General features: G+C 49.5%; 2 protein-coding genes across 3 annotated transcripts in view; one reads left to right on the top strand and one right to left on the bottom strand.

Annotated features, from left to right (window-relative positions):
* The first annotated feature begins 8,323 nt into the window (after positions 1 to 8,323).
* On the top strand, positions 8,324 to 11,073 carry THTPA (thiamine triphosphatase). Of its 2 annotated transcripts, XM_087714233.1 has the most exons (3): positions 8,324 to 8,973; positions 9,149 to 9,232; positions 10,790 to 11,073. In XM_087714233.1, exons 1-3 carry the CDS (start codon positions 8,364 to 8,366, stop codon positions 10,930 to 10,932), a joined length of 837 nt encoding a protein of 278 aa, XP_087570359.1. In that variant the 5' UTR covers positions 8,324 to 8,363; the 3' UTR covers positions 10,933 to 11,073. The 2 variants fall into 2 exon arrangements, with proteins under 2 accessions (XP_087570359.1, XP_087570360.1); XM_087714234.1 differs by lacking the exon at positions 9,149 to 9,232 and having other exon boundaries at positions 8,326 to 8,973.
* A 6,048-nt stretch (positions 11,074 to 17,121) lies between these two features.
* Positions 17,122 to 24,545, bottom strand: part of AP1G2 (adaptor related protein complex 1 subunit gamma 2) — a 41,247-nt gene continuing 33,823 nt past the window's right edge. Inside the window, exons 20-22 of the mRNA XM_087714236.1 lie at positions 22,620 to 22,789; positions 20,125 to 20,223; positions 17,122 to 17,331 (exon numbers count right to left, since the gene is read on the bottom strand). Coding sequence (XP_087570362.1) covers positions 17,227 to 17,331; positions 20,125 to 20,223; positions 22,620 to 22,789 — 374 coding nt within the window. The 3' untranslated portion in view covers positions 17,122 to 17,226. The remainder of the gene's footprint in view (positions 17,332 to 20,124; positions 20,224 to 22,619; positions 22,790 to 24,545) is intronic.

Here is a 24,545-nt window from a genome sequence, read left to right on the forward strand (position 1 = left end):
AATAGATTTTAGGTAGTTCTCAATTTACACCGTTTATTTAGGAATGAATTCAACGGTTTTAGGTAGTCCTCAATTTACAACCATTTATTTAGGAATGATTTCAACGATTTTAGGTAGTCCTCAATTTACAACCGTTTATTTAGGAATGAATTCATCGATTTTAGGTAGTCCTCGATTTACAACCGTTTATTAGGAATGAATTCATCGATTTTAGGTAGTCCTCGATTTACAACCGTTTATTTAGGAATGAATTCATCGATTTTAGGTAGTCCTCAATTTACAACCGTTTATTTAGGAATGAATTCATCGATTTTAGGTAGTCCTCAATTTACAACCGTTTATTTAGGAATGAATTCATCGATTTTAGGTAGTCCTCAATTTACAACCGTTTATTTAGGAATGAATTCATCGATTTTAGGTAGTCCTCAATTTACAACCGTTTATTTAGGAATGATTTCATTGATTTTAGGTAGTCCTCGATTTACAACCGTTTATTTAGGAACGAATTCATCGATTTTAGGTAGTCCTCGATTTACAACCTTTTATTTAGGAATGAATTCATTGATTTTAGATAGTCCTCAATTACAACCGTTTATTTAGGAATGAATTCAGTGAACTCAGGTAGTCTTTGACTTACAAGTATTCACTTAGCGACCGTATGAAGTTGCACTGCAAAAAAATAACTCACGACCAGGAGTGGTATTCGCTTACTTTCCCTACCAGTCGCAAATGTGAGCTCACGGGCCCCGTCCACGCATGTGCTCAGCCTTCTCTGGCATGCGCTTTGATTGCGCCCACGGCTTGCACACATGCGCACGGCGTGAAAATGTGCCTAAATAGGATGGCATAGAGTGGGGGGGCGAACAGTCCGAACCGGCTGAATTTCTTCTGCTTATCACTGGTTCTTGTACTTACGTCTGATCCACATTTGTACAACGAACGGAGAAGTCGGGTTAATTGAACAACCATTTGATTCGCTTAACAACCATGGTTGGAAAAATCAGGTATGATTCCTTTAATGACTGCCTCGCTTAGCGATGGGAATTCCGGTCTCCATTGTGGTCATTAAATCAAGGACTATCTATAATTGCATCGGAAAGGAGGAGATCAGTTACTAGGGCTCGGGCAGGGAAGCAGATGCAGTATACGACTCCCTTAACCACCGCTTCACTTAGCGACGAAGTGCCGATCTCCATTTTGGTCGTAAGTCGAGGACCAGCTGCATTTTCTCAGTCTTGGCTTAGCCGTCCAGGAAATGGGGCCACGGGTATTCTCTCCCACACCTCGCAGGGGGGATGCAGGAAACAGGAGTTTCCTGTCCCAGCCGTGGGCCAACATTTGGTCCTTGACTTACAACAGTTCATTTACTGACCATTCGGAGTTGCAACGGCACTGAAAAAAAAGTGGCTTAGGGACGGTTTTTCACAGTTACAACCTTTCCCACATCTCCATGTTCACGGGATCAAAAATCAGATGCTCGGACCCTGGTTCACACTTACGACGTGGCTGAATTTCTGTTCTGTAATCCACTTCCTTGTAGTCCTTGACTTACAACAGTTCACTCAGTGACTGTTTGAAGTCAGCGACTGTTTGAAGTTAACAACGGCACTGCTAAACTTGACCCGCGACGGTGTTTCACACTTCCGACCGTAGTGGCCTCCCCATGTCACATGACCATGACAACCGTCTCGCATTTAACGACGGTTGCAAACGTCCCCCGGGTCGTCACACGATCCCCCTTTTTTCCGCGACCTTCTGACGAGCCAAATCAACATGGGTGGGGAAGCCAGATTCACTTTAACGACTGGCTTACTCCCTTATCCACCGGCAGCAGAAAAGGTCGTAAAACGAGACAAAACTTAACCCATTCTCACCGTGCATTTTGGCTCCACGGTGGCCGTAACTCAAGGACTACACCACAGAGGGGGTTAAAAAGAGAGCAGAAAGCCAAAAAACTGCAGAGAACTGATTTTTTTCAACATACACTACCCATCCAAACGGCAGAACACAGGTTAGGTTTATTGATTAATTTATTTTTAAAGTTGCAATCTATAAAAAAAATGCTGTCTGTTTGTTATTATCATGATGATGATGATGATGACAGTCCTGACTAGGTGGCTCAGTGGCTAAGACTCTGAGCTCGTCGATCAGAAAGGTCGTCAGTTCGGCAGTTCGAATCCCTAGTACAGGTTCTCAGACTGGATGACCTCCAAGGTCCCTTCTCACTGTTGCTGTTTATTTATCCGAGAAGGACGATTGCTCTCCCTCTTCTTCTGCCCCCCCCCAAATCACTTCCCCTCCCCCAGGAAAAACAGAGTGTTCTTGCAAAAATGAAGGGGATTTGAATTTAGCAGGGGGTCAGACTGGATGACCTCCAAGGTCCCTTCCCACTGTTGCTGTTTATTTATCCTAGAAGAAAGATCGCCCTCCCCGTTCTTCCCTCCCTCCCAAATCACTTCCCTTCCCCACTCCCCCAGGAAAACAATTCTTGGAAAAAATGAAGGGGATTTGAATTTAGCAGGGGGTCAGACTGGATGACCTCCAAGGTCCCTTCCCACTCTGTTGCTGTTTATTTATTTTAGGATGATTGCCCTGCCCCTCCCTCCCTCCCAAATCACTTCCCCTCCCCCCTTCCCTTAGGAAAACAGAGTTCTTGCAAAAAAATGAAGGGGATTTGAAATTAGTAGGGGGTCAGACTGGATGACCTCCAAGGTCCCTTCCCTCTCTGTTGCTGTTTATTTATTTTAGGATGATTGCCCTGCCCCTTCCTCCCTCCCTCCCAAATCACTTCCCTTCCCCCCTCCCTTAGGAAAAGAGAGAGTTCTTGCAAAAAATGAAGGGGATTTGAATTTAGCAGGGGGTCAGACTGGATGACCTCCAAGGTCCCTTCCCACTGTTGCTGTTTATTTATTTTAGGGTGATTGCCCTGCCCCTTCCTCCCTCCCTCCCAAATTACTTCCCTTCCCCCCTCCCCCAGGAAAACAGTTCTTGCAAAAAATGAAGGGGGTTTGAATTTAGCAGGGGGTCAGACTGGATGACCTCCAAGGTCCCTTCCCACTCTGTTGCTGTTTATTTATTTTAGGATGATTGCCCTGCCCCTTCCTCCCTCCCAAATCACTTCCCCTCCCCCAGGAAAACAGAGTTCTTGCAAAAAATGAAGGGGATTTGAATTTAGCAGGGGGTCAGACTGGATGACCTCCAGGGTCCCTTCCCACTCTGTTGCTGTTTATTTATTTTAGGATGATTGCCCTGCCCCTTCCTCCCTCCCTCCCTCCCAAATCACTTCCCCTCCCCCTCCCCCAGGAAAACAGAGTTCTTCCAAAAAATGAAGGGGGTTTGAATTTAGCAGGGGGTCAGACTGGATGACCTCCAAGGTCCCTTTCCACTGTTGCTGTTTATTTATTTTAGGGTGATTGCCCTGCCCCTTCCTCCCTCCCTCCCAAATTACTTCCCTCCCCCCCTCCCCCAGGAAAACAGTTCTTGCAAAAAATGAAGGGGGTTTGAATTTAGTCAGACTGGGGGGGGGGTCAGACTGGATGACCTCCAGGGTCCCTTCCCACTCTGATGCTGTTTATTTATTTTAGAAGGAAGATGGCCCACAAATCACTACCCCTCCCACCCACCCACCCCCCAAGGGAAAAAAAAAGAGTTCTTGCAAAAATGAAGGGGGTTCGAATTTAATTTCATTTATTTGCAAGATTAAATAAACACGTTCTTAGGATGGGGAGAAATTTCCCAGGGGGGGGGGCTGTTTCCACGCGTGATTCCGTCTTGTGCATGCCTCCCCCCCCCTCTATAACTCCCCCTCCCCAATATATAGGGAAGAAGGGGGGGAGAATTGGGGGGGGGATCTTGCTGTCCCCCTCCCCACCCTGGGAATGTTGGCTTGCAAGGAGTTAAACCTGGGTCTATTTGTCTCCCCCCCCCCACGCCCCAATATCTCCCGGGTTGGGAATGCAACCCCCCCCCCGTCGCTCTTAATTGCAGCTTTCCGGTTTCCTTGGCAACGGGGAGCGAGGGAGCGAGACAGTCACATGGGGGGAGAGATATAAAAAAAATAGACCGAGCCAGAGAGGAGCAAAATTAAAGGAGGGGAGGGAAGCTGGGAAAATATGGGGAAAAAACTACGACTCCCGAGAGCCTTTGCGCGGCTCTGGGCCCTTTTGTGCAGCCGCCTTTCCTGTCCCGTTGCGCCCTCAATTGGACATCCGGACGGGAATGGAAGTCGTCCTCCTTTGTTCCCAAAGCTTTGCATAACAGGGTCCTTTGCAAAGGAGGCTGGGAGTTGTAGTCCTCGACACACAAACACACGCACACCCCCGACAAGGCAAAAGATGGAGCGGGGCTCTGCTCGCCAAGCGGATCTCCAACCGGGGGAAGGTCAGTGAGTAGCCTGCTACAAGGAATAGGGAGACGGGGAAGGAGCCGGGGCGGAGTCGGAGCAACGGGCAGGAGTGCAATTAAGTTAAATCCAAACTCCCCCCCCCCCCCCAATCTCATTCCAATCTCCCACCCCCCACATTTCCCAGGCTTGGCTGAGCTGGCTTTTTGGCTGCCTGTTAAGCCTTAGCCGTGCAAATGAACCACCGACGTGCATTGCACGCGAAGGGCCCGGGTGCAAAAGTGCCTTGCGGTAAAGCATGCGTGTGCAATGCCCCAGGGGCAAAACGCGTGCGGTGCATCACGAGGGTTGCAGTGCCCGCGAAGGAGATGCCAGGTGCCAAACGCGTGCGGTGAATCAGGAGCGTGTGGTGGGCAATGAACCAGGCACATGCCATGCCCCCAGGTGTGCCAGGTGCAAAGCAGCCATGCAGTTAAACGAGAAAGGTGCAATGCAGGAAAAGGTGCCAGGGGCAAAACTGGTGTGCAACGAACCCACTAATGTGCAATGCACGAGAAGGTGCCAGGTGCAAAAAAAGAGCCAAGGTGGTTAGGGTGCAGTACTGCAGGCCACTTTAGCTGACTGTGATCTGCAGTTCAGCGGTTCAAATCTCACTGGCTCAAGGTCGACTCAGCCTTCCATCCTTCTGAGGTGGGTGAAATGAGGACTCGGACTGTGGGGGCGATATGCTGACTCTGTAAACCGCTTAGACAGGGCTGAAAGCCCTATGAAGTGGTATATAAGTCTAACTGCTAACTGCTATCATCTATATCTATCATCTATCATCTATATCTATCTATCTATCTATCTATCTATCTATCATCTATATCTATCTCTATCTATCTATATCTATATCTATCTATCATCTATATCTATCTCTATCTATATATCTATCTCTATAATCTATAATCTATATCTATCATCTCTATCTATCTATCTATCTATCTATCTATCTATCTATCTATCTATCTACCATCTATCTATATCTATCTATATATCATCTCTATCTATCTGTCTATTTATCTCTATCTATCTATATAGCAATAGCAGTAGACTTATATACCGCTTCATAGGGCTTTCAGCCCTGTCTAAGCGGTTTACAGAGAGTCAGCATATTGCCCCCAACAATCTGGGTCCTCATTTTACCCACCTCGGAAGGATGGAAGGCTGAGTCAACCCTGAGCCGGTGAGATTTGAACCGCTGAACTGCTGATCTAGCAGTAGCCTGCAGTGCTGCATTTAACCACTGCGCCACCTTGGCTCTTACATCTATCTATCTATCTATCTATCTATCTATCTATCTATCTATCTATCTATCTATCTATATACCATCCTATCTATATCTATATATCATCTCTGTCTGTCTGTCTGTCTGTCTGTGTCTGTCTGTCTGTCTGTCTGTCTGTCTATCTATCTATCTATCTATCTATCTATCTATCTATCTATCTATCTATCTATCTATCTATCTATCTATCTATATATCTACCATCTATCTATATGTATCTATATATCATCTCTATCTGTCTATATCTCTCATCTATAATCTCTCATTATATTATCTATCACTGAGCCGAGGTGGTGCAGTGGTTAGGGTGCAGTACTGCAGGCCACTTTAGCTGACTGTGATCTGCAGTTCAGTGGTTCAAATCTCACCGGCTCAAGGTCGACTCAGCCTTCCATCCCTTCCGAGGTGGGTGAAATGAGGACCGGACTGTGGGAGCAAGTTGCTGACTCAATTTGCTAAAAAAAAATTGTAAACCGCTTAGAGAGGGCTGAAAGCCCTATGAAGCGGTATATAAGTCTAATTAATAAATAAATAAAGTGAAGCCCTGCGGTGAGCCACGACCATGCGTTGCCCATGAAGGTGCCAGGTGCAGAATTGCCATGCAACGAAACCACATGCGGGCAATGGAAGCGAAGGTGCCAGTTGCAAACATCCCCGGGAACACTAGATGGCAGCAGTGAAGGCGAGGAATTCCTTTGCTTTAAGATCCTGGGGATTTGCTAGCCCAGATCTAAAAGCCAGGAAAGTTACGGTTTCCCCCTGACCTGCATTAGGGGAGATATAGCTGACAAACCATAGTTTGTGCTTCATTCGCTTGTACAGGTGGACTTAACCACCATTCGTTGCGTGACAACAGCCCTGAATAGTGACTTCGGGCCGCTTTTCACACTTGCAACATCACATGATCAAAATTCAGGCGCCGACTCGCATTTACGACGGTTGCAGTGTCCCGGGGGTCACGTGATCCCTTTTTGCGACCTCCAGGCGAGCCAATTCAATGGGGAAAGCCCGATTCGCTTAACAACCGCGTGACTAACTTATCCACCGCCGCGATTCGCTTAACAACTGGCAGGAAAGGTCGTAAAATGGGCCCAAATAACTCCCTTGCTTAGCCACAGATGTCTTGAGCTCGATTGCGGTTGTACGTCGAGGACTTACCGGCCTAAACGCAGCTCAAAGGGCGATTTTCTCCTGAAATCGTGGCAAGGCAAAACCAGCCCTCCCCCCCCTTTCAGAGGCCTGGGTTCTAATCCTCCACTAACCGTGACGTGCAGTGGTGGGATTCCAAATCTTTCCCTACCGGTATCAGCGCTGGTGAGGAGGCGGGGCAATGTGCTTTGCTGAACCAATCAGCTGAGCTAAAAACCGGGAATATAGGAAAGAACAACAGGGGGGGGGCAGGAGGGCGCGGCCAGCCAGAGGTATTTGCCGGTTCTCCGAACGACTCAAAATTTCCGCTACCAGTTCACCCAAACCAGTCCGAACCGGCTGAATACCACCTCTGGTGACGTGGGGAAGGGCCACAATTGTTTGGGCGCTGCATTTCTCCCCCTCCAGCCTTGATCCTGAGCATCAAATGGAGGGAGGGAAGCGTCTTCAGGTGGAGAAAGGAAAGCAAAGTTGTTATTAAATGAAAAACGACCTGTTCCTGAAACAGGGAGGAAGGAGAGGAGAAGCACAGGAAATGCTATTTGGGGAGATTAGAAACCGATTTTTTTTTTTTTTAAATTCCCAGTCCAGGCTTTGCTTTTGCTGCAAATGTTTTGTTTTTAAAAGAGTAAGGCATGATGGTTTTTGTTAATCAAGCAATCTTCTCTTAAGAAACATACCCCACTCTGATTCTGCTGGGAGGCGTATCTGAAGCCTTAAAGGGACTTAAACGCCCCTACTCCATTTTGAATTCAAAACCTTGTAAAAATTCTAAATATATAGTTATATAAATACATAAACTTGTATCTTTCTTTCTTTCCTTCCTTCCTTCCCTTTCCGTCATCATCTTCTTCTTTTCCTTCTCCTTTTCCTCTTTCTCCTTCCCCTCCTCCACCTCCTCCTCTTCCTTCCCTCCTCTTCCTCTTCTTCTCCTCCTCTTCCTCCCCTCCTCTTCCTCCTCTTCCTCCCCTCCCCCCTCTTTTCCTCCTCCTCCTCTTCCTCTCTTCTCCTCCTCCTTCTCTTCCTTCCTTCCATCCTCCTCCATCAACGGCTGTGTGTGTGTGTGTGTGTGTGTGTGTGTATTCCAGCATAACTCTGGAACGCCTCGAGCAATTTCAACCAAACTTGGCACACACATGACTTACTCCCTGGAGAAAAATACTGTGGGGATAAGACACTTCTAACACCCTGTGTGTGTGTGTGTGTGTGTGTGTGTGTGTGTGTGTGTGTGTGTGTGTGTGTTCTTTTAAGATGCAGCCTGTTGTGCCTTAAAATGGCTCCTACTGTACTGCCGTAAAATGGCTTCTACTGTGCAGCGCAGTGGAATTGCCATGGTAACGGCTTCACAGTACTCCACAAGGGGGCTCGCTCTGGTAAGAGGGGAAATCCAACATTAGAAATGACGTTTGATTCCGGACGTTCGAAATCTGAGCTGAGCAATTCACAAAGAGCAGAATCCACTTTGTGGCGGGAAAATCGCGAGGATTCTTTTTTTTCAGTTTTGGATCCTTTTTTTTTTTCTGTGTGTGTGTTTGTGCCCCAGGGCAGATGTCCGGAGCCATCGAAGTGGAACAGAAGTTTCTTTTCGGGCCTAGCACCATTGAGAAGTTAGCCGAGCTGGGGGCCCTCCTGGAAGGCCGCATCTCTTTTCGCGACAGCTACTACGACGTCCCCGATTGGCGCTTGACGCGGGAGGATCACTGGCTGCGGGAACGCGAGGGGGTGGGCTGGGAGTTGAAATGTCCCCCGGTTCTTGGGGCGGTGGGAAGCAAGGAGAGCCCGTGTGCAGCAGAGACGGATAACCATTCGTCCGCTCCAATTTGGCGACCCCCGAGGGACCCGAGATCATCTCACACGGCCACCCCGTACCGAGAAGTGACGTGTCCCCAAGATATCGTGACCCGCCTCTGTGGTTTATTGGGCAGAGACCCTGGACAGAATTGGAGGTGTTGTGTGAACAAAGCAGTAGAAGAACTGGGCTTGGAGATGTTTGCTAGTTTTGTGACCACGCGGCACAAATACCGGGTGGGGGATTTGCACGTGGATCTCGACGAGGCGGATTTCGGCTACGCCGTGGGCGAGGTGGAAACTATGGTCCAACGGTTAGAGGACATCCCTGGGGCTTTGGAGAAGATTCAGAAGTTTTGCAGGCAGCTAGGTAAGGTTAATTTTCAGTTGTGGGTTTGTGTCAGGCCCGCAGCCATCTTTTCTTTTGGCTCTTTGGCCTATCACCCTTTCTGTTATTCTACTATGCCTTTTTCTATTGCGGGAAAATGGATGGGGGGGATTGTACGGAGTTAGATGCTATGTAGCCATAACAACATTCTTTCTAGAAATCCAAGGTCATCCTTTGTCTCTCTGCACCTCTGCATCTAACCAGAACAGGATGGATGGAACTGCCAGGAAGATTTGGCCAGGTGATGGACTTGTGGGTATGGGGGCAGGATCTTGAACTTTCAACTGGGTGGGGAAAATCGGGAAGCTTTCAGATTCGGGTTTGCCCAGATATGCCAACGTGGCTCTCTTCCTAAGTTGGAACTTTGAGGAAGCTTGTGCCTCCGACTCTGATTTACTTTCGGATGCTATTTGGAATTGGAACCCTGACAATATGAGCATGTGATCAAATTCAATTTTTAAAAAAAATAGGATTGGACATCTTTAGCTTAAACGCCTTCTCGGCGCGAGAAAAGGACTTTGGGAAAGTTTCAGATTTAAGATGGTACCGGTTTCATCCGCGAATTGGCCAAGTGTTCCATCTCTCAGGCTGGGGGGGTCTAATTATACGCCCCTCAGACAGGGTTCGCAACTTGGGAGTCCTCCTGGACCCACAGCTGACCTTCGAACACCATTTGTCAGCTGTGACCAGGGGGGGCATTTGCCCAGGTTCGCCTGGTACACCAGTTGCGTCCCTACCTGAACTGGGAGGCCCTCACAACAGTCACTCGAGCCCTTGTGACCTCTAGGCTGGAGTACTGCAATGTGCTCTACATGGGGCGGCCCTTGAAGAGCATTCGGCGACTTCAGCTAGTCCAGAATGCGGCCGCGCGAGCGATTGTGGGTGCACCTCGCTTCACCCACGTTACACCTATCCTCCGCGAGCTGCACTGGCTGCCTGTCGATCTCCGGGTGCGCTTCAAGGTGCTACTTATCACCTATAAAGCCCTTCATGGTAGTGGGCCTGGGTATTTGAGAGACCGCCTACTGCCAATTACCTCCACTAGACCGATACGATCGCATCGATTAGGCCTCCTCCGAATTCCATCTACTAGCCAGTGCAAACTGGCAACTACCCGGAGGAGAGCCTTCTCGGTGGCTGCTCCGACCCTCTGGAACGAACTCCCCGTGGAGATTCGGACCCTCACCACCTTCCAATCCTTCCGCGCCGCTTTGAAGATCTGGCTGTCCCGGCTGGCCTGGGGTTAAGATTCCAACCCCACCCGAATTGTGTGACTGTTGTGCTCTCTTTTAATATGTTGTATTGTTTCCATATTGGAATACTGTTTGTCTTCCCCCCCCCCTCCCTTTTTGAATTGTGAGCCGCCCTGAGTCCCCCCAGGGAAAAGGGCGGCATACAAATAAAGGAAATTCAAATTCATTCATTCCTACCTGGGATTTTGCTCAAATCTTTGTTCTAGCCCAGAGGTGTCAAACTGGATTTCTTTTGAGGGCCGGATCAGCATTGCAGTTCTCCGCGGGCGGGGTGGGGAGATGAGACAAGATAGGATGGACGCCTCCCGCAGCACTTTGCTGGCGAAAACAGGGCACGGACTAATTTTCGGCCTCCGTGTGGCCTGTTTTGGGCTGGCACCGCAGGCCGGTCCTTTGATATTTCCAGGCCACCCCGCGGGCCAGATTTAAGCACCCGGCGGCCCGGATGCGGCCCGTGGGCCGTGAGTTTGACACCTCTGTTCTAGCCTGTGAATAGAAAGAAATTTCTTTTTATTTTTTCCCCCTTCTTCTTCTTCCTCTGCTAGGCTTGGAAGAAACGCCCGCCATTCCTGGCAAGATGTCGGTGTATTTGCACAGATTCAGTCCTGCCCATTACCAGGCCTTGATGGAGTCTAGAATCGTGCGGGAAGTGATAACTACCACCGAGGGACAGTATGGAAAAGTTTGATGGGGCAAGAAGCAAGATGGGGTGAGAAAGTTTCACCTCCCCGACGATGGGATAGCCCAGGATGATTTGATTTAAACGAAATCAAATCATCTTTAAATTAAAAAGTGCAATTCAAATAAACTCTCCGTTTCATTCCACATACATTGCAAAGATAGTTTCTTTCTTTCTTTCTTTTTTTTAAAATGGTGGCTGGGATCTTGTCACTTTTCATTTACCTGCGTTTCTCAATCGCTTGCCCCCTTTAAGATGGCTGGACTTCAACTCCCAGAATTCCCCCAGCCAACTTTGTGAGGAGCGAGGAAAATAGCAGTAGATTTATATACCGCTTCATAGGGCTTTCAGGCCTCTCTAAGCGGTTTACAGAGAGTCAGCATATTGCCCGCAACAATCCGGGTCCTCATTTTACCCACCTTGGAAGGATGGAAGGCTGAGTCAACCCTGAGCCGGTGAGATTTGAACCGCTGAACTGCTGATCTAGCAGTAGCCTGCAGTGCTGCATTTAACCACTGCGCCACCTCGGCTCTGCGGGCTGGGGAATTCTGGGAGTTGAAGTCCAGCCATCATAAAGGGGGCAAGCGATTGAGAGACACCGCTTCAGTATTGCGTGAGCCTGACTGTGACGTCACAGCAGGCCAGCCAATGGCTGGAAGGGGGAGGGGTTTGGGCTGGTTGGCTGATCATCGATCCCTGGATTATCTAAAATTATCCGGAGAAAAAGTTTGGTTCGTGATCAGACCTAAAAATAGCAATAGCAGTTAGACTTATATACCGCTTCATAGGGCTTTCAGCCCTCTCTAAGCGGTTTACAGAGTCAGCATATTGCCCCCAACAACAATCCGGGTCCTCATTTTACCCACCTCGGAAGGATGGAAGGCTGAGTCAACCCTGAGCCGGTGAGATTTGAACAGCCGAACTGCAGAACTGCAGTCAGCTGAAGTAGCCTGCAGTGCTGCATTTAACCACTGGGCCACCTCGGCTTCCACAGCTTGGAACGGGGTGGAGGATCAGGAGATGGAAGAAAAAACATCTTAAAGAAGCCCAGCTTCTTAATCTGAACACAACATCTAGCCGACTTCCCCCTTTATGCTACTTTAACCTGGTTAGGGCAAGTTAAACGGGCAAAAGTCGCGACATGGATCCGGACAGTGAGGAGGTTGGGGAGGAAGATGGGCCAGTCCTGGAGTCTGGGGAAGGCTCGGATGAGGGCTCTGCGTCGGAGGCAGAGAGGGGGCCAGGGCCGTCTGACAGTTATCAGCTGCCTTCGGAGTCGGAGATCAGTGAGGCAGAAGAGCAACTGGAGCCTGTTCCCAGTACGCGGACGCACAGAGTTGCCAGACGAAGGGAAGAGCTGAAGAACAGAGGTCGAACTTGGGAGTAAGGCGATGAATGGCCCCTCCCAGAGGAAATAAAAGAGGGAGCCCCAGGGGAATGGAGTTTGCAGGAGACAATCCGTTCACTTCATCGGTTCGAGACTCCTGGCCAGGTTTTGCCGATCTCGGCCTGGCAGCTCTCCAAGCCAGATAAGGTCGGTGACTGTAAATCCTCCCTCGAAAGACTTTGCTGGATGGGAAGGAGCAGAATTCACAGTCAATGAATAAAAGGAGTTTCTGTCGGAGCGGGAGTTTGCTTCATGCTCTCGGGAAGCCTCGGTCACAGCAATATGCTAAGCTGGGCCATCATGGTGGACACCATGGGCTCAGGAAGACACAACGTTCAAACCTCAGGGTAGAACTTCCTGAGAAAATCTCCAGGGAGATTTTGACTTCCTCCAGTGTTAATGTGTTGGGACCTTTGTCATGGAAGCTGGAGACCAGAGCAGGAGACTTGGTGGCTCAGGGCAAGTGTCCAACACGTTAACACGAGGAAGTCAAGTCTCCCATGAGATTTTCTCAGGAAGGTTGAACGTTGTGTCTGTGCAACCCAACATGGATTAGATCCATCAAGCTACAAGAAGTTGGTGGGACTCCATAGAGGACTATCCTTTCCCTTGGTTTAGCTTGTGTGATTCAGATTCAGATTCAGATTTAATTTATTTGTATGCCGCCCTTCTCCGGGAGGGACTCAGGGCGGCGAACAACTCAAAAGGGGAAAAGGGGATACAAACACAATACATATAATTAAAATACACAAGAGTCATACGGCCATACAAGTCGAGAGGGGAGGGGAACTCATCAACCCCCAGGCCTGCCGGCACAGCCAGGTTTTGACGGCTTTCCGGAAGGCCTGGAGAGAGGTGAGGGTCCGAATCTCCGCGGGGAGTTCATTCCAAAGGGCCGGAGCTGCAACAGAGAAGGCCCTCCCCCGGGTAGTAGCCAGATGGCATTGGCTGGTAGACGGAACCCGGAGGAGGCTGACCCTGTGCGATCTAACGGGTCTGTGGGAGGTAATTGGCAGCAGGCAGTCTCTCAAGTACCCAGGTCCAATACCATGAAGGGCTTTATAAGTGACGACTAGCACTTTGAAGCGTATCCGGAGACCGATCGGTAACCAGTGCAGCTCGCGGAGGATAGGTGTAACGTGGGTGTACCGAGGTGCACCCACAATCGCTCGCATAAGGAGACCTTATGGGGTCTCCTAAGAGGTGGGGGGGGGGCGGCAATTTAGACAGGGCCTGATTTGTGGGGAGAACCTTGCGGCCGAAGCTCTAAATCAGGGGTGTCAAACTCAATTTCTGTTCTGACCTCGGCTTCCCGAGAGCAGGAAGCAAACTCCTTGTCCCGAGAAAAAACCCTTTTATTGATTTACTGAATTCTGCTCCTTCACATCCAGCAAAGTCTTTCAAGGGAGGATATACGGTCACGGACTTTATCTGGCTTGGAGAGCTGCCAGGGGCGATCTCTGCACAACTTGGCAAGGAGTCACCCCTGTTCTTTAGCCGTTCCCTTCGCCTGGCACTCTGCCCATGCGCACACTGGGAACAGGCTCCAGCTGTTCTTCTGCCTCACTGACGTCTGATTCTGAAGCAGTGGTGGGTTCTGGCCGGTTCGTCCTGGTATGAGCGTACCGGTTCCTGTTGGAGCAGCTGGCACTGTTCCGGTATGGTGCTTTGGAGGGCCCGCCGGCCTGTGTTCCTTACCTGTATTTGACCTGACTGGGCCATTTGCACATGCACGCAGTGCGTGGCACGACAAAACCGCGCTCGACTAAGCCGCGCCCGATTAAACCGCGTCGCTGACGTCATCAACAGGGCGACAGCAGCGAGCGCGGAGAAAGAAAGGCGTTTTAAATAGCGCTTTGAAAGCAAGCCGATTCAACTTAAGGTAAGGGTTAGGTTTAGGGTTAGGTTTAGGGTTAGGTTAAGGGTTAGGGTTAGGTTTAGGGTTAGGTTAAGGGTTAGGGTTAGGTTTAGGGTTAGGTTAAGGGTTAGTTTAGGGTTAGGTTTAGGGTTAGGTTAAGGGTTAGGTTTAGGGTTAGGTTTAGGGTTAGCTTTAGGGTTAGGTTTAGGGTTAGGTTAAGGGTTAGGGTTAGGGTTAGGTTAAGGGTTAGGGTTAGGTTTAGGGTTAGGTTAAGGGTTAGGGTTAGGGTTAGGGTTAGGGTTAGGTTAAGGGTTAGGGTTAGGGTTAGGGTTAGGGTTAGGGTTAGGTTAAGGGTTAGGGTTAGGTTTAGGGTTAGGTTAAGGGTTAGGGTTAGGTTTAGGGTTAGGTTAAGGGTTAGGGTTAGGTTAAGGGTTAGGGTTAGGTTTAGGGTTAGGTTAAGGGTTAGGGTTAGGGTTAGGGTTAGGTTAAGGGTTAGGGTTAGGTTAGGTTTAGGGTTAGGTTAAGGGTTAGGGTTAGGTTTAGGGTTAGGTTAAGGGTTAGGGTTAGGTTTAGGGTTAGGTTAAGGGTTAGGGTTAGGTTTAGGGTTAGGTTAAGGGTTAGGGTTAGGTTTAGGGTTAGGTTAAGGGTTAGGGTTAGGTTAAGGGTTAGGGTTAGGTTAAGGGTTAGGGTTAGGTTTAGGGTTAGGTTAAGGGTTAGGGTTAGGTTTAGGGTTAGGTTAAGGGTTAGGGTTAGGTTTAGGGTTAGGTTAAGGGTTAGGGTTAGGTTTAGGGTTAGGTTAAGGGTTAGGTTTAGGATTAGGTTTAGGGGGGTTAAGTTTAGGTTTAGGGGTTAATTTTAGCTTTAGCGTTTACAGCGTGCTTCTGTCTCCGCGCTGTTGTCGCGCTGTTGATGACGTCAGCTACGCGGTTTCGTCGAGCGCCGTTTAGTCGAACGCGGTTTTGTGTTGGAACCCACGCAGTGTACGGCGCCTGTGCGATCCTCCGCCAAGCAGCTGGAGCTTTGCGGGCGGTGGGTGCGAATGCGTGCATGGGGTGGATGCCCGGGCCCCGTTGTAGCGTACCGGAACTCAACACTGCTCTGAAGGCAGATAATAACTGTCAGATTGCTCTGGTCCCCTCTCTGCTTCCGACACAGAGCCCTCGTCCGAGCCTTCCCCAGACTCCAGGACCGGCCCAGGTTCCTCCCCAACCTCCTCACTGTCCGAATCTGCTGCCAGCTCCGCGGGCTGCATCAGGGCTGTGGTTGAGCTCAGCGGGCCTGGATGGGTGTGGCCGATGGTGGATGGAGGGTGTGGCTGACTGGGTGGGCGTGGCCAGCTTGACACCACGCTTCTCCCTTCGCATTGGGTAGACCGGGCCGAAGTGACATGGCTACACCAGGCCGAAGCGAGGCGGGCTGCCCCTTTAGATTTTCCAGGACAGCCTCCTGGGCCAGATCGGATCCGTCCCGCGTGCCTAGCGTTTGACACCCCCGCTCTCAATTGACCCTTCAAAAGGGAGAAAATCCGAGCGCGTGGCCGCTGCGTCGATTCGACAACCTGCATCTTCCTTTCCCTCGTTTACCGCCATTGATTTCCACTTAGTCTCGCTCGCTTGTTGTGGAGTTTCCCCCGTCCGGCTGATCAATTCAATTGATTTACTAGCAGTTGCAGTGTGGAGAGAGATGAAAAGCCACCGACGCCGAGCCATCGGGATTCCCCTATTTACACCTCGTGCACGGGAAAACGCTCCGCCACGATCTGGTGCCGCCCGCTCTTTGGGAAGCCCTGCTTCGAAAGGACATTCTTATCGGTCGTCCTCGACCTACGACCGTTCGTTTAGTGACGGAACTTACAACGGCATCCCAAAAAGTGACTTCACTCGAACCAATATTCTGGATTCCTTTTGCTTTTGGAAACAGTCTACAATCGAGGCCCGTCAGCTTTTACATTTGAGCTTCTTCATGCGGGTAGTCCTCGATTTACGACAGTTCACAGTGACCAAAGTTACAGCGGCACCGAAAAAAGGGACTCACGGCTTGAACCAATATTTTGGATTCCTTTTGCTTTTTTTAAAACATTCCTGGCCATTCTAGGGAGCAGGTGACTGAGTCTCGGCCTTCCGACGGTGGGGAAGGCCGATTCACTTAACAACTGGGTTACTAAGTTACTAAGTGCACTGATTCACTTAGCAACTGGGGCCAGAAAGGTCGTAAAATGGGACAAATTTCATTGAAAAAAATGCTTCGCTTAACGACAAGTTTTGGGCTCAATTGTGGTTGTAAGTCAAGGACTAGTTGTACAGGGCCCCTCCTATCTTTACTCAACCACTGGGCCATCCAGCCTAAAAAAAAAACCCTCCCCTAATATCTTTATATAGTAGTCCTCGAATTGCGACTGTTACAGCCCAACTTTTCCGCTGCTAAGCGAGACACTTGTTAAGTGAGTGTCTCGGTTAGCAACAGAAATTGTGGACTCAATTGTCGTAAGTCGAGGGCTGCCTGTATAAAAACTGTATTGCGTTTTGTACAGGCAGTCAAAATACAGATAGTCCTTGACTTACGACCACAAAATTTCTGTTGTTAAGTGAAACATTGGTTTAGTGAGTCCGCCCCCCCCCATTGTACCATCTTTTTGGCCTCAGTTGTTAAATGAATCGCGGTGGATAAGTTACTAAAACAGTTGTCAAGGGAATCGGGCTTCCCCGTGGACGTCGCTTGTCAGAAGGTCGCAAAAGCGGATCACTGCGACTCGTAAGTCTGAATCAGTTGCCAGGCATCTGAATTTTGATCGCGTGACGCGAGAATGCTGGAAAGATCGTCATTGTGGAAAACGGTCCCTTTCCCCCCGTGCCGTCGTAACTTTGAGCGGTCAGTAAATGAACGGCCATATGTCGAGGACTCCCTGCCTGGAAAGCCTTTGGTAAATCTCGTGTGCGTTTGTGGTGAAAACAGCTTCCTGGGGTAACAACACATGTTTATTCCAGCACACAATTAAAGGGAACACAAATACCGCCAGCTGTTACTCCAGGAGTTCTTTACTCCTTGAGTAAGCTACTATTCACTTCCACGCAGTCTCCGGGAACGAGTTGAGTTCTTCGACGTGTTGCACAACAGCCCCGGAAGGCAGTGTGTAGGAAATGCGTAGCCTCATCCGAAGAGGGATCTGGGTTCAAGAAACAAGAAACGAGATATAACGTCACAATCTTCGCATTAATCAAATCCTTGGAGAGTTTACACACATTCCAGTGAAACGCAAAGCAATATATTCTATATTGTACAGGCAGTCCTCAATGTATGACCGATTGGTTAGCGGCCAGTTGAAATTATGACAAACTGGGTAATTTATGCCCGGATTCGAACTTACGATAGCCGAGTCTCCTCCCCCTCCCGCCCCCCCGGTTGTGTTATTGAATTTTGGGTCCTGCCGATGTATCCATTCCCATGACTGCAAAGTAGGGCTTGCTTTTAACTTAACGACTCCATAATCCTTTAGTGGGGTGGAGTCTGGGCAACTGAATGGAGCAGTGTTTTAATGTTTTAATGGCCGGATGCCCTTCCCTGACGCCAATGCAGAGTTTTGTTCAGCAGATAAATTCTCAATTCTCTCTCAGAGACAGAGAAATATTTGCTTAGGATTGAACTCTCAACCTTCTGATTGTGAGGCGAGAGTTGAACTGCTAGGCCGCCGCACCACTCCTTCTGTTTGCACACTCTATCATCTATCTATCTATCTATCTATCTATCATCTATCTATCTATCTATCTATCTATCTATCTATCTATCGTCTATCTATCTATCTATCATCTATCTATCTATCTATCTATCATCTATCTATCTATCTATCTATCTATCTATCTATCTATCTATCTATCTATCATCTATCTATCTATCTCTCTATCTCTATTTATCTATCTATCTATATCATCTATCTATCTATCTATCTATCTATCTATCTATCTATCATCTATCTATCTATCATCTATCTATCTATCTATCTATCTATCTATCTATCTATCTATCAGCTATCTATCTATCTCTCTATATCTATCTATCTATCTATCTATATCATCTATCTATCTATCTATCTATCTATCTATCTATCTATCTATCTATCTATCTATCTATCTATCTATCTATCTATCTATCTATCATCTATCATCTATCTAAAAGCCAAATACCCCTAACTCATCACGAATTCTCCAGAACCGTAAAGCCTACAAACTTGAAATTTGGCACATATGTTCCTCTTGGCTTCTAGGTGCTCGCTAAGAAAGGATTTTTCGAAATGACCATCAGATCATTACTATTTCTTAGACGGTAATTAACATGCTTTGATGCTCAGGAGTTCTACTCCTCCTCCCCACCTGAAAAGAACTCTGTTCCAACTGCCAGTTGCCTCACATTCCGTTACCTCAGTTCAAACCTTCCCTCAGGAGCGGTCTGGGGCTCCTAACAGTACTAAACGTCGGTACCTCACCAAAATGTCTAGGCCTCCCATCTACGGAACTGCTTCCGGAGTCAAGGCGGCGGGAGCGATATTCCCTTGTGGGTTTCAAACACCGACCATCATTGAGCCAACGGATTGGCCCGGATTTCTCCTGCATTGTCCGATCACATTTCGCCGCAAAGCACAGGTATCCAGCTAGTATACTACATAATCAATTCCTTCTATGTGCTATATATACTCTATACGTTACATATACTGTATAATCTGTTTCTTATACCGTATATATACTATATAATTCCACCCGAAGTGTTCCCACCATCACTGACAGGAAAAGCCACTTGTATATAAATAGAGAGGAAACCCTCCTCCCTTCTAGCCCTGATGATGTTACCTAGTTGGGTCAACGATTCGTCGGCAAGGAGACCACCAAGCTCAGAGAGCACCAAGGACCCCCCCAGTCCTCCTCCTCCTCCCCTTCACCGTCCTCCACTTCGCAAACCCCACTCCCTTCTAACACTGATAAAGTCATCTAGTTGGGTGATGAAACAACTGCACGAAAATAAGTAAGATAAGAAAGCATCAAGGACCCCACAGTTGTCGTCCTCGTCCTCCTCGTCCTCGTCCTCCTCCTCATCCTTGTCATCATCCTCCTCTTCTCCCTGGGGTTGTTTGTAAGACATTGCCAAATGGAAAGCGCCGGATGTGCCTTTGCGTGTCTCCAAAACAGGTGGCCAAGCTCCCCGCTTTCCATCCAGAGTGGGTTAGAAAGAGGATCAATCTGCCTTAATCCACTTGCTGATAAAAGTGGGGCTAAAGTACTCAGAGAGCCACTTGACCGGATACTTAAGTCCTTTTCCTTCGCGGGAAACCCGGCGAACGAATCTCCGTGGTCATCTGGCTTCCTTGGAGGACTTTGAGGAGGGACTTGACACAACGTCCCCTTGGCCACCGTTGTGACCTGCCAGCGGCCAGCGGAACTGGCGGTAGACTCGGACAATGAGGAGGTTGGGGAGGAAGATAGGCCAGTCCTGGAGTGTGGGGAAGACTCGGATGAGGGCACTGCGTCGGAGGCAGAGAGGGGGCCACGGCCGCCCCGACAGTTACCAGCTGCCGTCGCAGTCGGACATCAGTGAGGCGGAAGAACAGCTGGAGCCTGTTCCCGATGTGCGCAGAGTTGCCAGACAAAAGGAACAGCTAAGGTCAACTTGGGAGTAAGGCCACCGGTAGACGATGAATGGCCCCTCCCAGACGAAATAAGAGAAGAGCGAAAGGGGAGTGGAGTTTGCAGGAGACAATTAGTTCGCTTAATTCGTTTGTGACTCCCCGAGATTCCTTGCCAAGTATTTTCTTGTACAGTGTAGCATTTGGAAGATATTGGCCTGGCAGCTCACCAAACCTGATAAGGTCGGTGTTTGTAAATTCACCCTTGAAAGACTGTTTGCCGGGACTTTGCCGGATGTGAACGCTAGGATTTGGCAAGTTGACGCCAGATTCTCTCCTGGTTCTTACCTGTTTGGGGTTCAACACTCGAATGACTTGGGTGATGGGGGGCCCTCCGTGGCTTGGGACGGTAGAGCCGCTGGGAGCCAAAAGCTGCACTTGGAAGGACTGGAAGGAGGAAGAGGAGAAGAGAAATGATCGAGCCACGTGGGAGAAGATGAGTGGAAGAAGAGAAGGAGAAGAGGGAGAGGAGGGGAGAAGGAAAGGATAGAGAGGAGAAGGAGGGGAGCTTGAGAAGGAGTGAAAAGGAGAAATGGTGAGGAGGAAGGAGAGAATAGAGAAGAAGGAAAGGAGGAAGAGGAAAAGGATAGAATGATCAAGTCATGTGGGAGAAGATGGGACGGGGAGGGGGAAGAAGAGGAAGAGAAGAGAAGGAGAGGAGAAGAAAAGGGGAACGAGGGAGGAGAGGAAGAGGAGAAGGAGAGAAGGAAAGGAGAAAGAAGAGGAGGTGGGAGGGGTGAAGGATGGAGGGAACAAGATGAAGAGAAGAAGAAAAGGAAGAGAAGAACAAGAGGAAGAAAGGGAGGAAAAAGAGGTTAAAAAAAGATGAGAATGAGAGGGAAGGGAGGAAGAGAAAAAGGTCAAGCCACGTGGGATAAGATGGGGGGAAGAAGAGAAGGAAAGGATGGAGAGGAGAGGAAGAAGAGAAGGGGAAGAAGAAGGAGAGGTGAAGGACGGAGGGAAGAAAAGGGAGAGAAGAAGGGAAGACGATGAGAAGAATGAGAGGAAGGATAAGAAAAAAGAGGTGAAAAGAAGAGAGGGATGAGTAGGAAGGGAGGAAGAGGAGAAGGAGAAGAAGAGGGAGAGAAGAAGCTAAGAATGTGGGAAGAGAGGAGAATGAGAGGAAGAAGGGGAGGAAAAGAGAAGAGGGTGAGTGCGAAGAGAGGAAAAGGAGGAGGAGGAGGAAGAAGAAGAAGAAGAACAGAGCAGAGAGAGGTGAAGGAAAAGATGGGAGAGGAACCGGAGAAGAAGAGGCAGAGGAGAAGGCGAGGTGAAGAGAGAGGGAGGGGGAAGCAGAGGAAGAGAAGGAGAAGAGGAGATTTGTTAGAAGAGGGGAAGGGAAAAAAGAGGCAGAGGAGGAGGAGAGAAGGGGGAGGAGGAGGCAGTTGTAAGGGAACAGGAAATGTTCAAAACGAGAAAAACGGTGAGACCCAAATCAAACCAACAAAAATCACCCCATGCTTCTCTCTTCCTCTTCTTCCTCCCCCTCTTCTTCTCGTTCTCCTTTTCCCTCTCCCTCTTTCCCTCCTCCTCTTCCTCCTCCTCCTCCACTCCTCTTTTTCTCCCCCTCCCCTTCTTCTTCATCTTCCCCTTCTCATTCTCCTTCTCCCTCTTCCTCCCCTCCTCTTTCCCTCCTCCATTTTCTTCCTTGTCCTCCTCCTCCTCCTCTTCTTCTTCCTCCTCCTCCTCCCCCTTCTTCTCGTTCTCCCTCTTCCTCCCCCTCCCCCTATTCTTCGTCCTCCTTCTCCCCTTCTTCTCGTTCTCGTTCTCGTTCTCCCTCTTCCTCCCCCTCTTCCCCTCCTCTTCCTCCCTCTCCTCCTCTTCTTCCTCCCCCTCTTCTACTCGTTCCCCTTTTCCCTCTCCCTCTTCCCCTCCTCTTCCTCCTCCTCCTCCACTCCTCTTTTTCTCCCCCTCCCCCTCTTCTTCATCCTCCCCTTCTCATTCTCCTTCTCCCTCTTCCTCCCCCTCCTCTTTTCCTCCTTGATTTTCTTCCTTGTCCCCCTCCTCCATCTCTTCTTTTTCCTCCTCCTCCCCCTTCTTCTCGTTCTCCCTCTTCCTCCCCCTCCCGCTATTCTTCGTCCTCCTCCTCCCCTTCTTCTCGTTCTCGTTCTCCCTCTTCCTCCCCCTCTTCCCCTCCTCTTCCTCCCTCTCCTCTTCTTCCTCCTGCTCCTCCTCCCCTTCTTCTCGTTCTCGTTCTCCTTCTTCCTCCACCTCCTCTACTTCTTCTTCCTCCTCCCCCTTCTTCTCGTTCTCCCTCTTTCTCCTCTTCCCCTCCCCTTCCTCCCCCTCCTCCTATTCTTCGTCCTCCTCCTCCCCTTCTTCTCGTTCTCGTTCTCCCTCTTCCTCCCCCTCTTCCCCTCCTCTTCCTCCCTCTCCTCCTCATCTTCCTCCTGCTCCTCCTCCCCTTCTTCTCGTTCTCCCTCTTCCTCCACCTCCTCTACTTCTTCCTCCTCCTCCCCTTCTTCTCGTTCTCCCTCTTTTTCCTCTTCCCCTCCCCTTCCTCCCCCTCCTCCTATTCTTCCTCCTCCTTCTCTCCTTCCTCTCATTCTTGTTTTCCCTTTTCCTCCTCCTCCCTCACCTTCCTTCCTCTTCCCCCTCCTCTTCCTCCCTCCTCTTCTTCTTCCTCCTCCCGTTCTTGTTCTCCTTCTCTTCCTCCCCCTCTTCCCCTCTTCCTCCTCCTCCCCCTGTTCCTCCCCTTCTCCTCCTCCTTCCTCCTCTTCCTCCTTCTCTTGAAAAAAGAAAAACGTTACCCATCCAACGGACCCCAACTCAGGGCATCTCACCTTGGGCACTGCCACCTGCATGGAGAAGTCCTCAACGTCTTCAGAGGCGGTGTTGGTCACCGTGGCCGTGATCAGCAGCAACGCGGCAGCTTCTCCCGGAGCTCGGCTCATCGAAAACTCGACCAGCAATGCATTCTTTTTGTAAACTTCCATGCGGGAGGGAACGGCCTCTGCGGAAAACATGGTTACGTTGGTTTCTCTTATCCAGACAGACGCGGGGCGACCATTTTTCTCAACTTTTAAGATTTTGGGTCTTCCCCAGCCGTAAGTCATATAATAACTTCCAATGGTCACTGTTGTGGCCCAGCAGGAGCCGTTGGAGCTGCCGATGGACTCCGATAGCGAGGACCCCTATGAGTCTGCTAGGGAAGATGTGGAGGACCCTGGACAGGGTTCAGACTCAGAGCAGAGAGGCTGGTTGGCTACCAGGAGGCGCCTGAGGCATGGAGCAGTGGGGAAGATCAAAGGGAGTTTGTCCCTGACGCCAGGCAATGGAGGGCGGAGAAACGGAGGCAGCAGTTACGGAGACAGACTCGTAAGAGATAATCAAGCCTAGGTGGTTGTGGCTTGGCCCCTCCCAAGAGAGTATATAAGAAGAGACTTTGGGAGGAGTCCTTTTGCAGGACACAACCGTTTGTAATAATCTGGAGAACTCCTTGTCTGGTCTGCTTTGTGTTCCCGTGTCTGTTGGAGTCTGGGTTCCTGCCAACGTCTTGCCAGTGAGTTGTGTCTGGGCTTTCCGCCAACAGGATAATAGTTGCTGTGAATAAAGAGTGGCAAACAGCTAAGCCTGTGTCTGTGTTCATTACCGGACCAAGGGGTGCCAGAACAGTTCCCTAAATGAACCCGCCGTAAGTCGAGGACTACTTGCAAGCGTGTTTCCCCCCCCCCCAAAGACGGGGGAATGCGAGCTTCCAAGGATCTTCTCCCTGCCTTCCCATTTTAAGCCCCCAGATGTCTCCTTGCTGTCCCGGCTGTTTGATGGGATCGAAAATTCTCCTTTTCCAGAACTTTCCTTTAACATCCTGCGGTCCGAACCGTACAGGAAATCCTTTCTCCCAGCCTGAGGTGGTATTCAGCCGGTTCGGATCGGTTCGCCCGAACGGGTAGTGGAAATCGCAGGTCGGCGGGCCCCCCTCCCCCCGGTTCTACGCAGTTCTATTTAGGCCCATTTTCAAGCCAATGAGCATGCGCTGGACGGGACGCGTTTGCGAACCGGTAGGGAAAGTAAGTTATCATGCAGTTTCGCGCCAGATATAAATATGAGACGACTTCCACACAAATTGTGAATGCAGGTTGCCCTCGACTTACGGCAGTTCCCTTTGTGACAATTCCCAAGTTAAACTGGCGATGAAGAAAAGTGACTTGTGGCCATTACAACCAGAGGTGAGTTCCACGTAATTTTACCACCAGTTTTGCTGCTCACGGAAACTGCGAGCATGCGCATTCTGCGGACGGTTGGCGTGCACGCACGCGGCTTAGAAAAGATGGCTAAATAGGACAGCATAGCACCGGGCCAGTTCATCCAAACCAGTACGAACCGGCTGAATACCGCAACTGATTATAAACATTGCACCACCCTTAAGGTCACACAATCAAAATTCAGATGCTTGACAACTGATTCATATTTATGATGTGTCCTCTCCGTCCGGTAATGAACACAGACACAGGCTTAGCTGTTTGCCACTCTTTATTCACAGCAACTATTATCCTGTTGGCGGAAAGCCCAGACACAACTCACTGGCCACTTCCTGACCAGCAAAGTCAACGGGGACAATCGTGCGATAACACTTGTCAGCGGCAGTGATCCCCTGAACAACGGAGGTGGTAAAATGGGGCGGAACTCACTGAACGGCTGTCTCGCTTAGCGACCGAAGCGTTGGGCTCCACGTTGGGTTGTAAAATCGAGGGCTACCTGCCTAGGTT

Source organism: Thamnophis sirtalis, unplaced genomic scaffold (assembly GCF_051295495.1).
Source record: "Thamnophis sirtalis isolate CommonGarterSnake01/CBP01778 unplaced genomic scaffold, rThaSir2_p1.2 scaffold_4, whole genome shotgun sequence".
Lineage (NCBI taxonomy): Eukaryota > Metazoa > Chordata > Lepidosauria > Squamata > Natricidae > Thamnophis > Thamnophis sirtalis.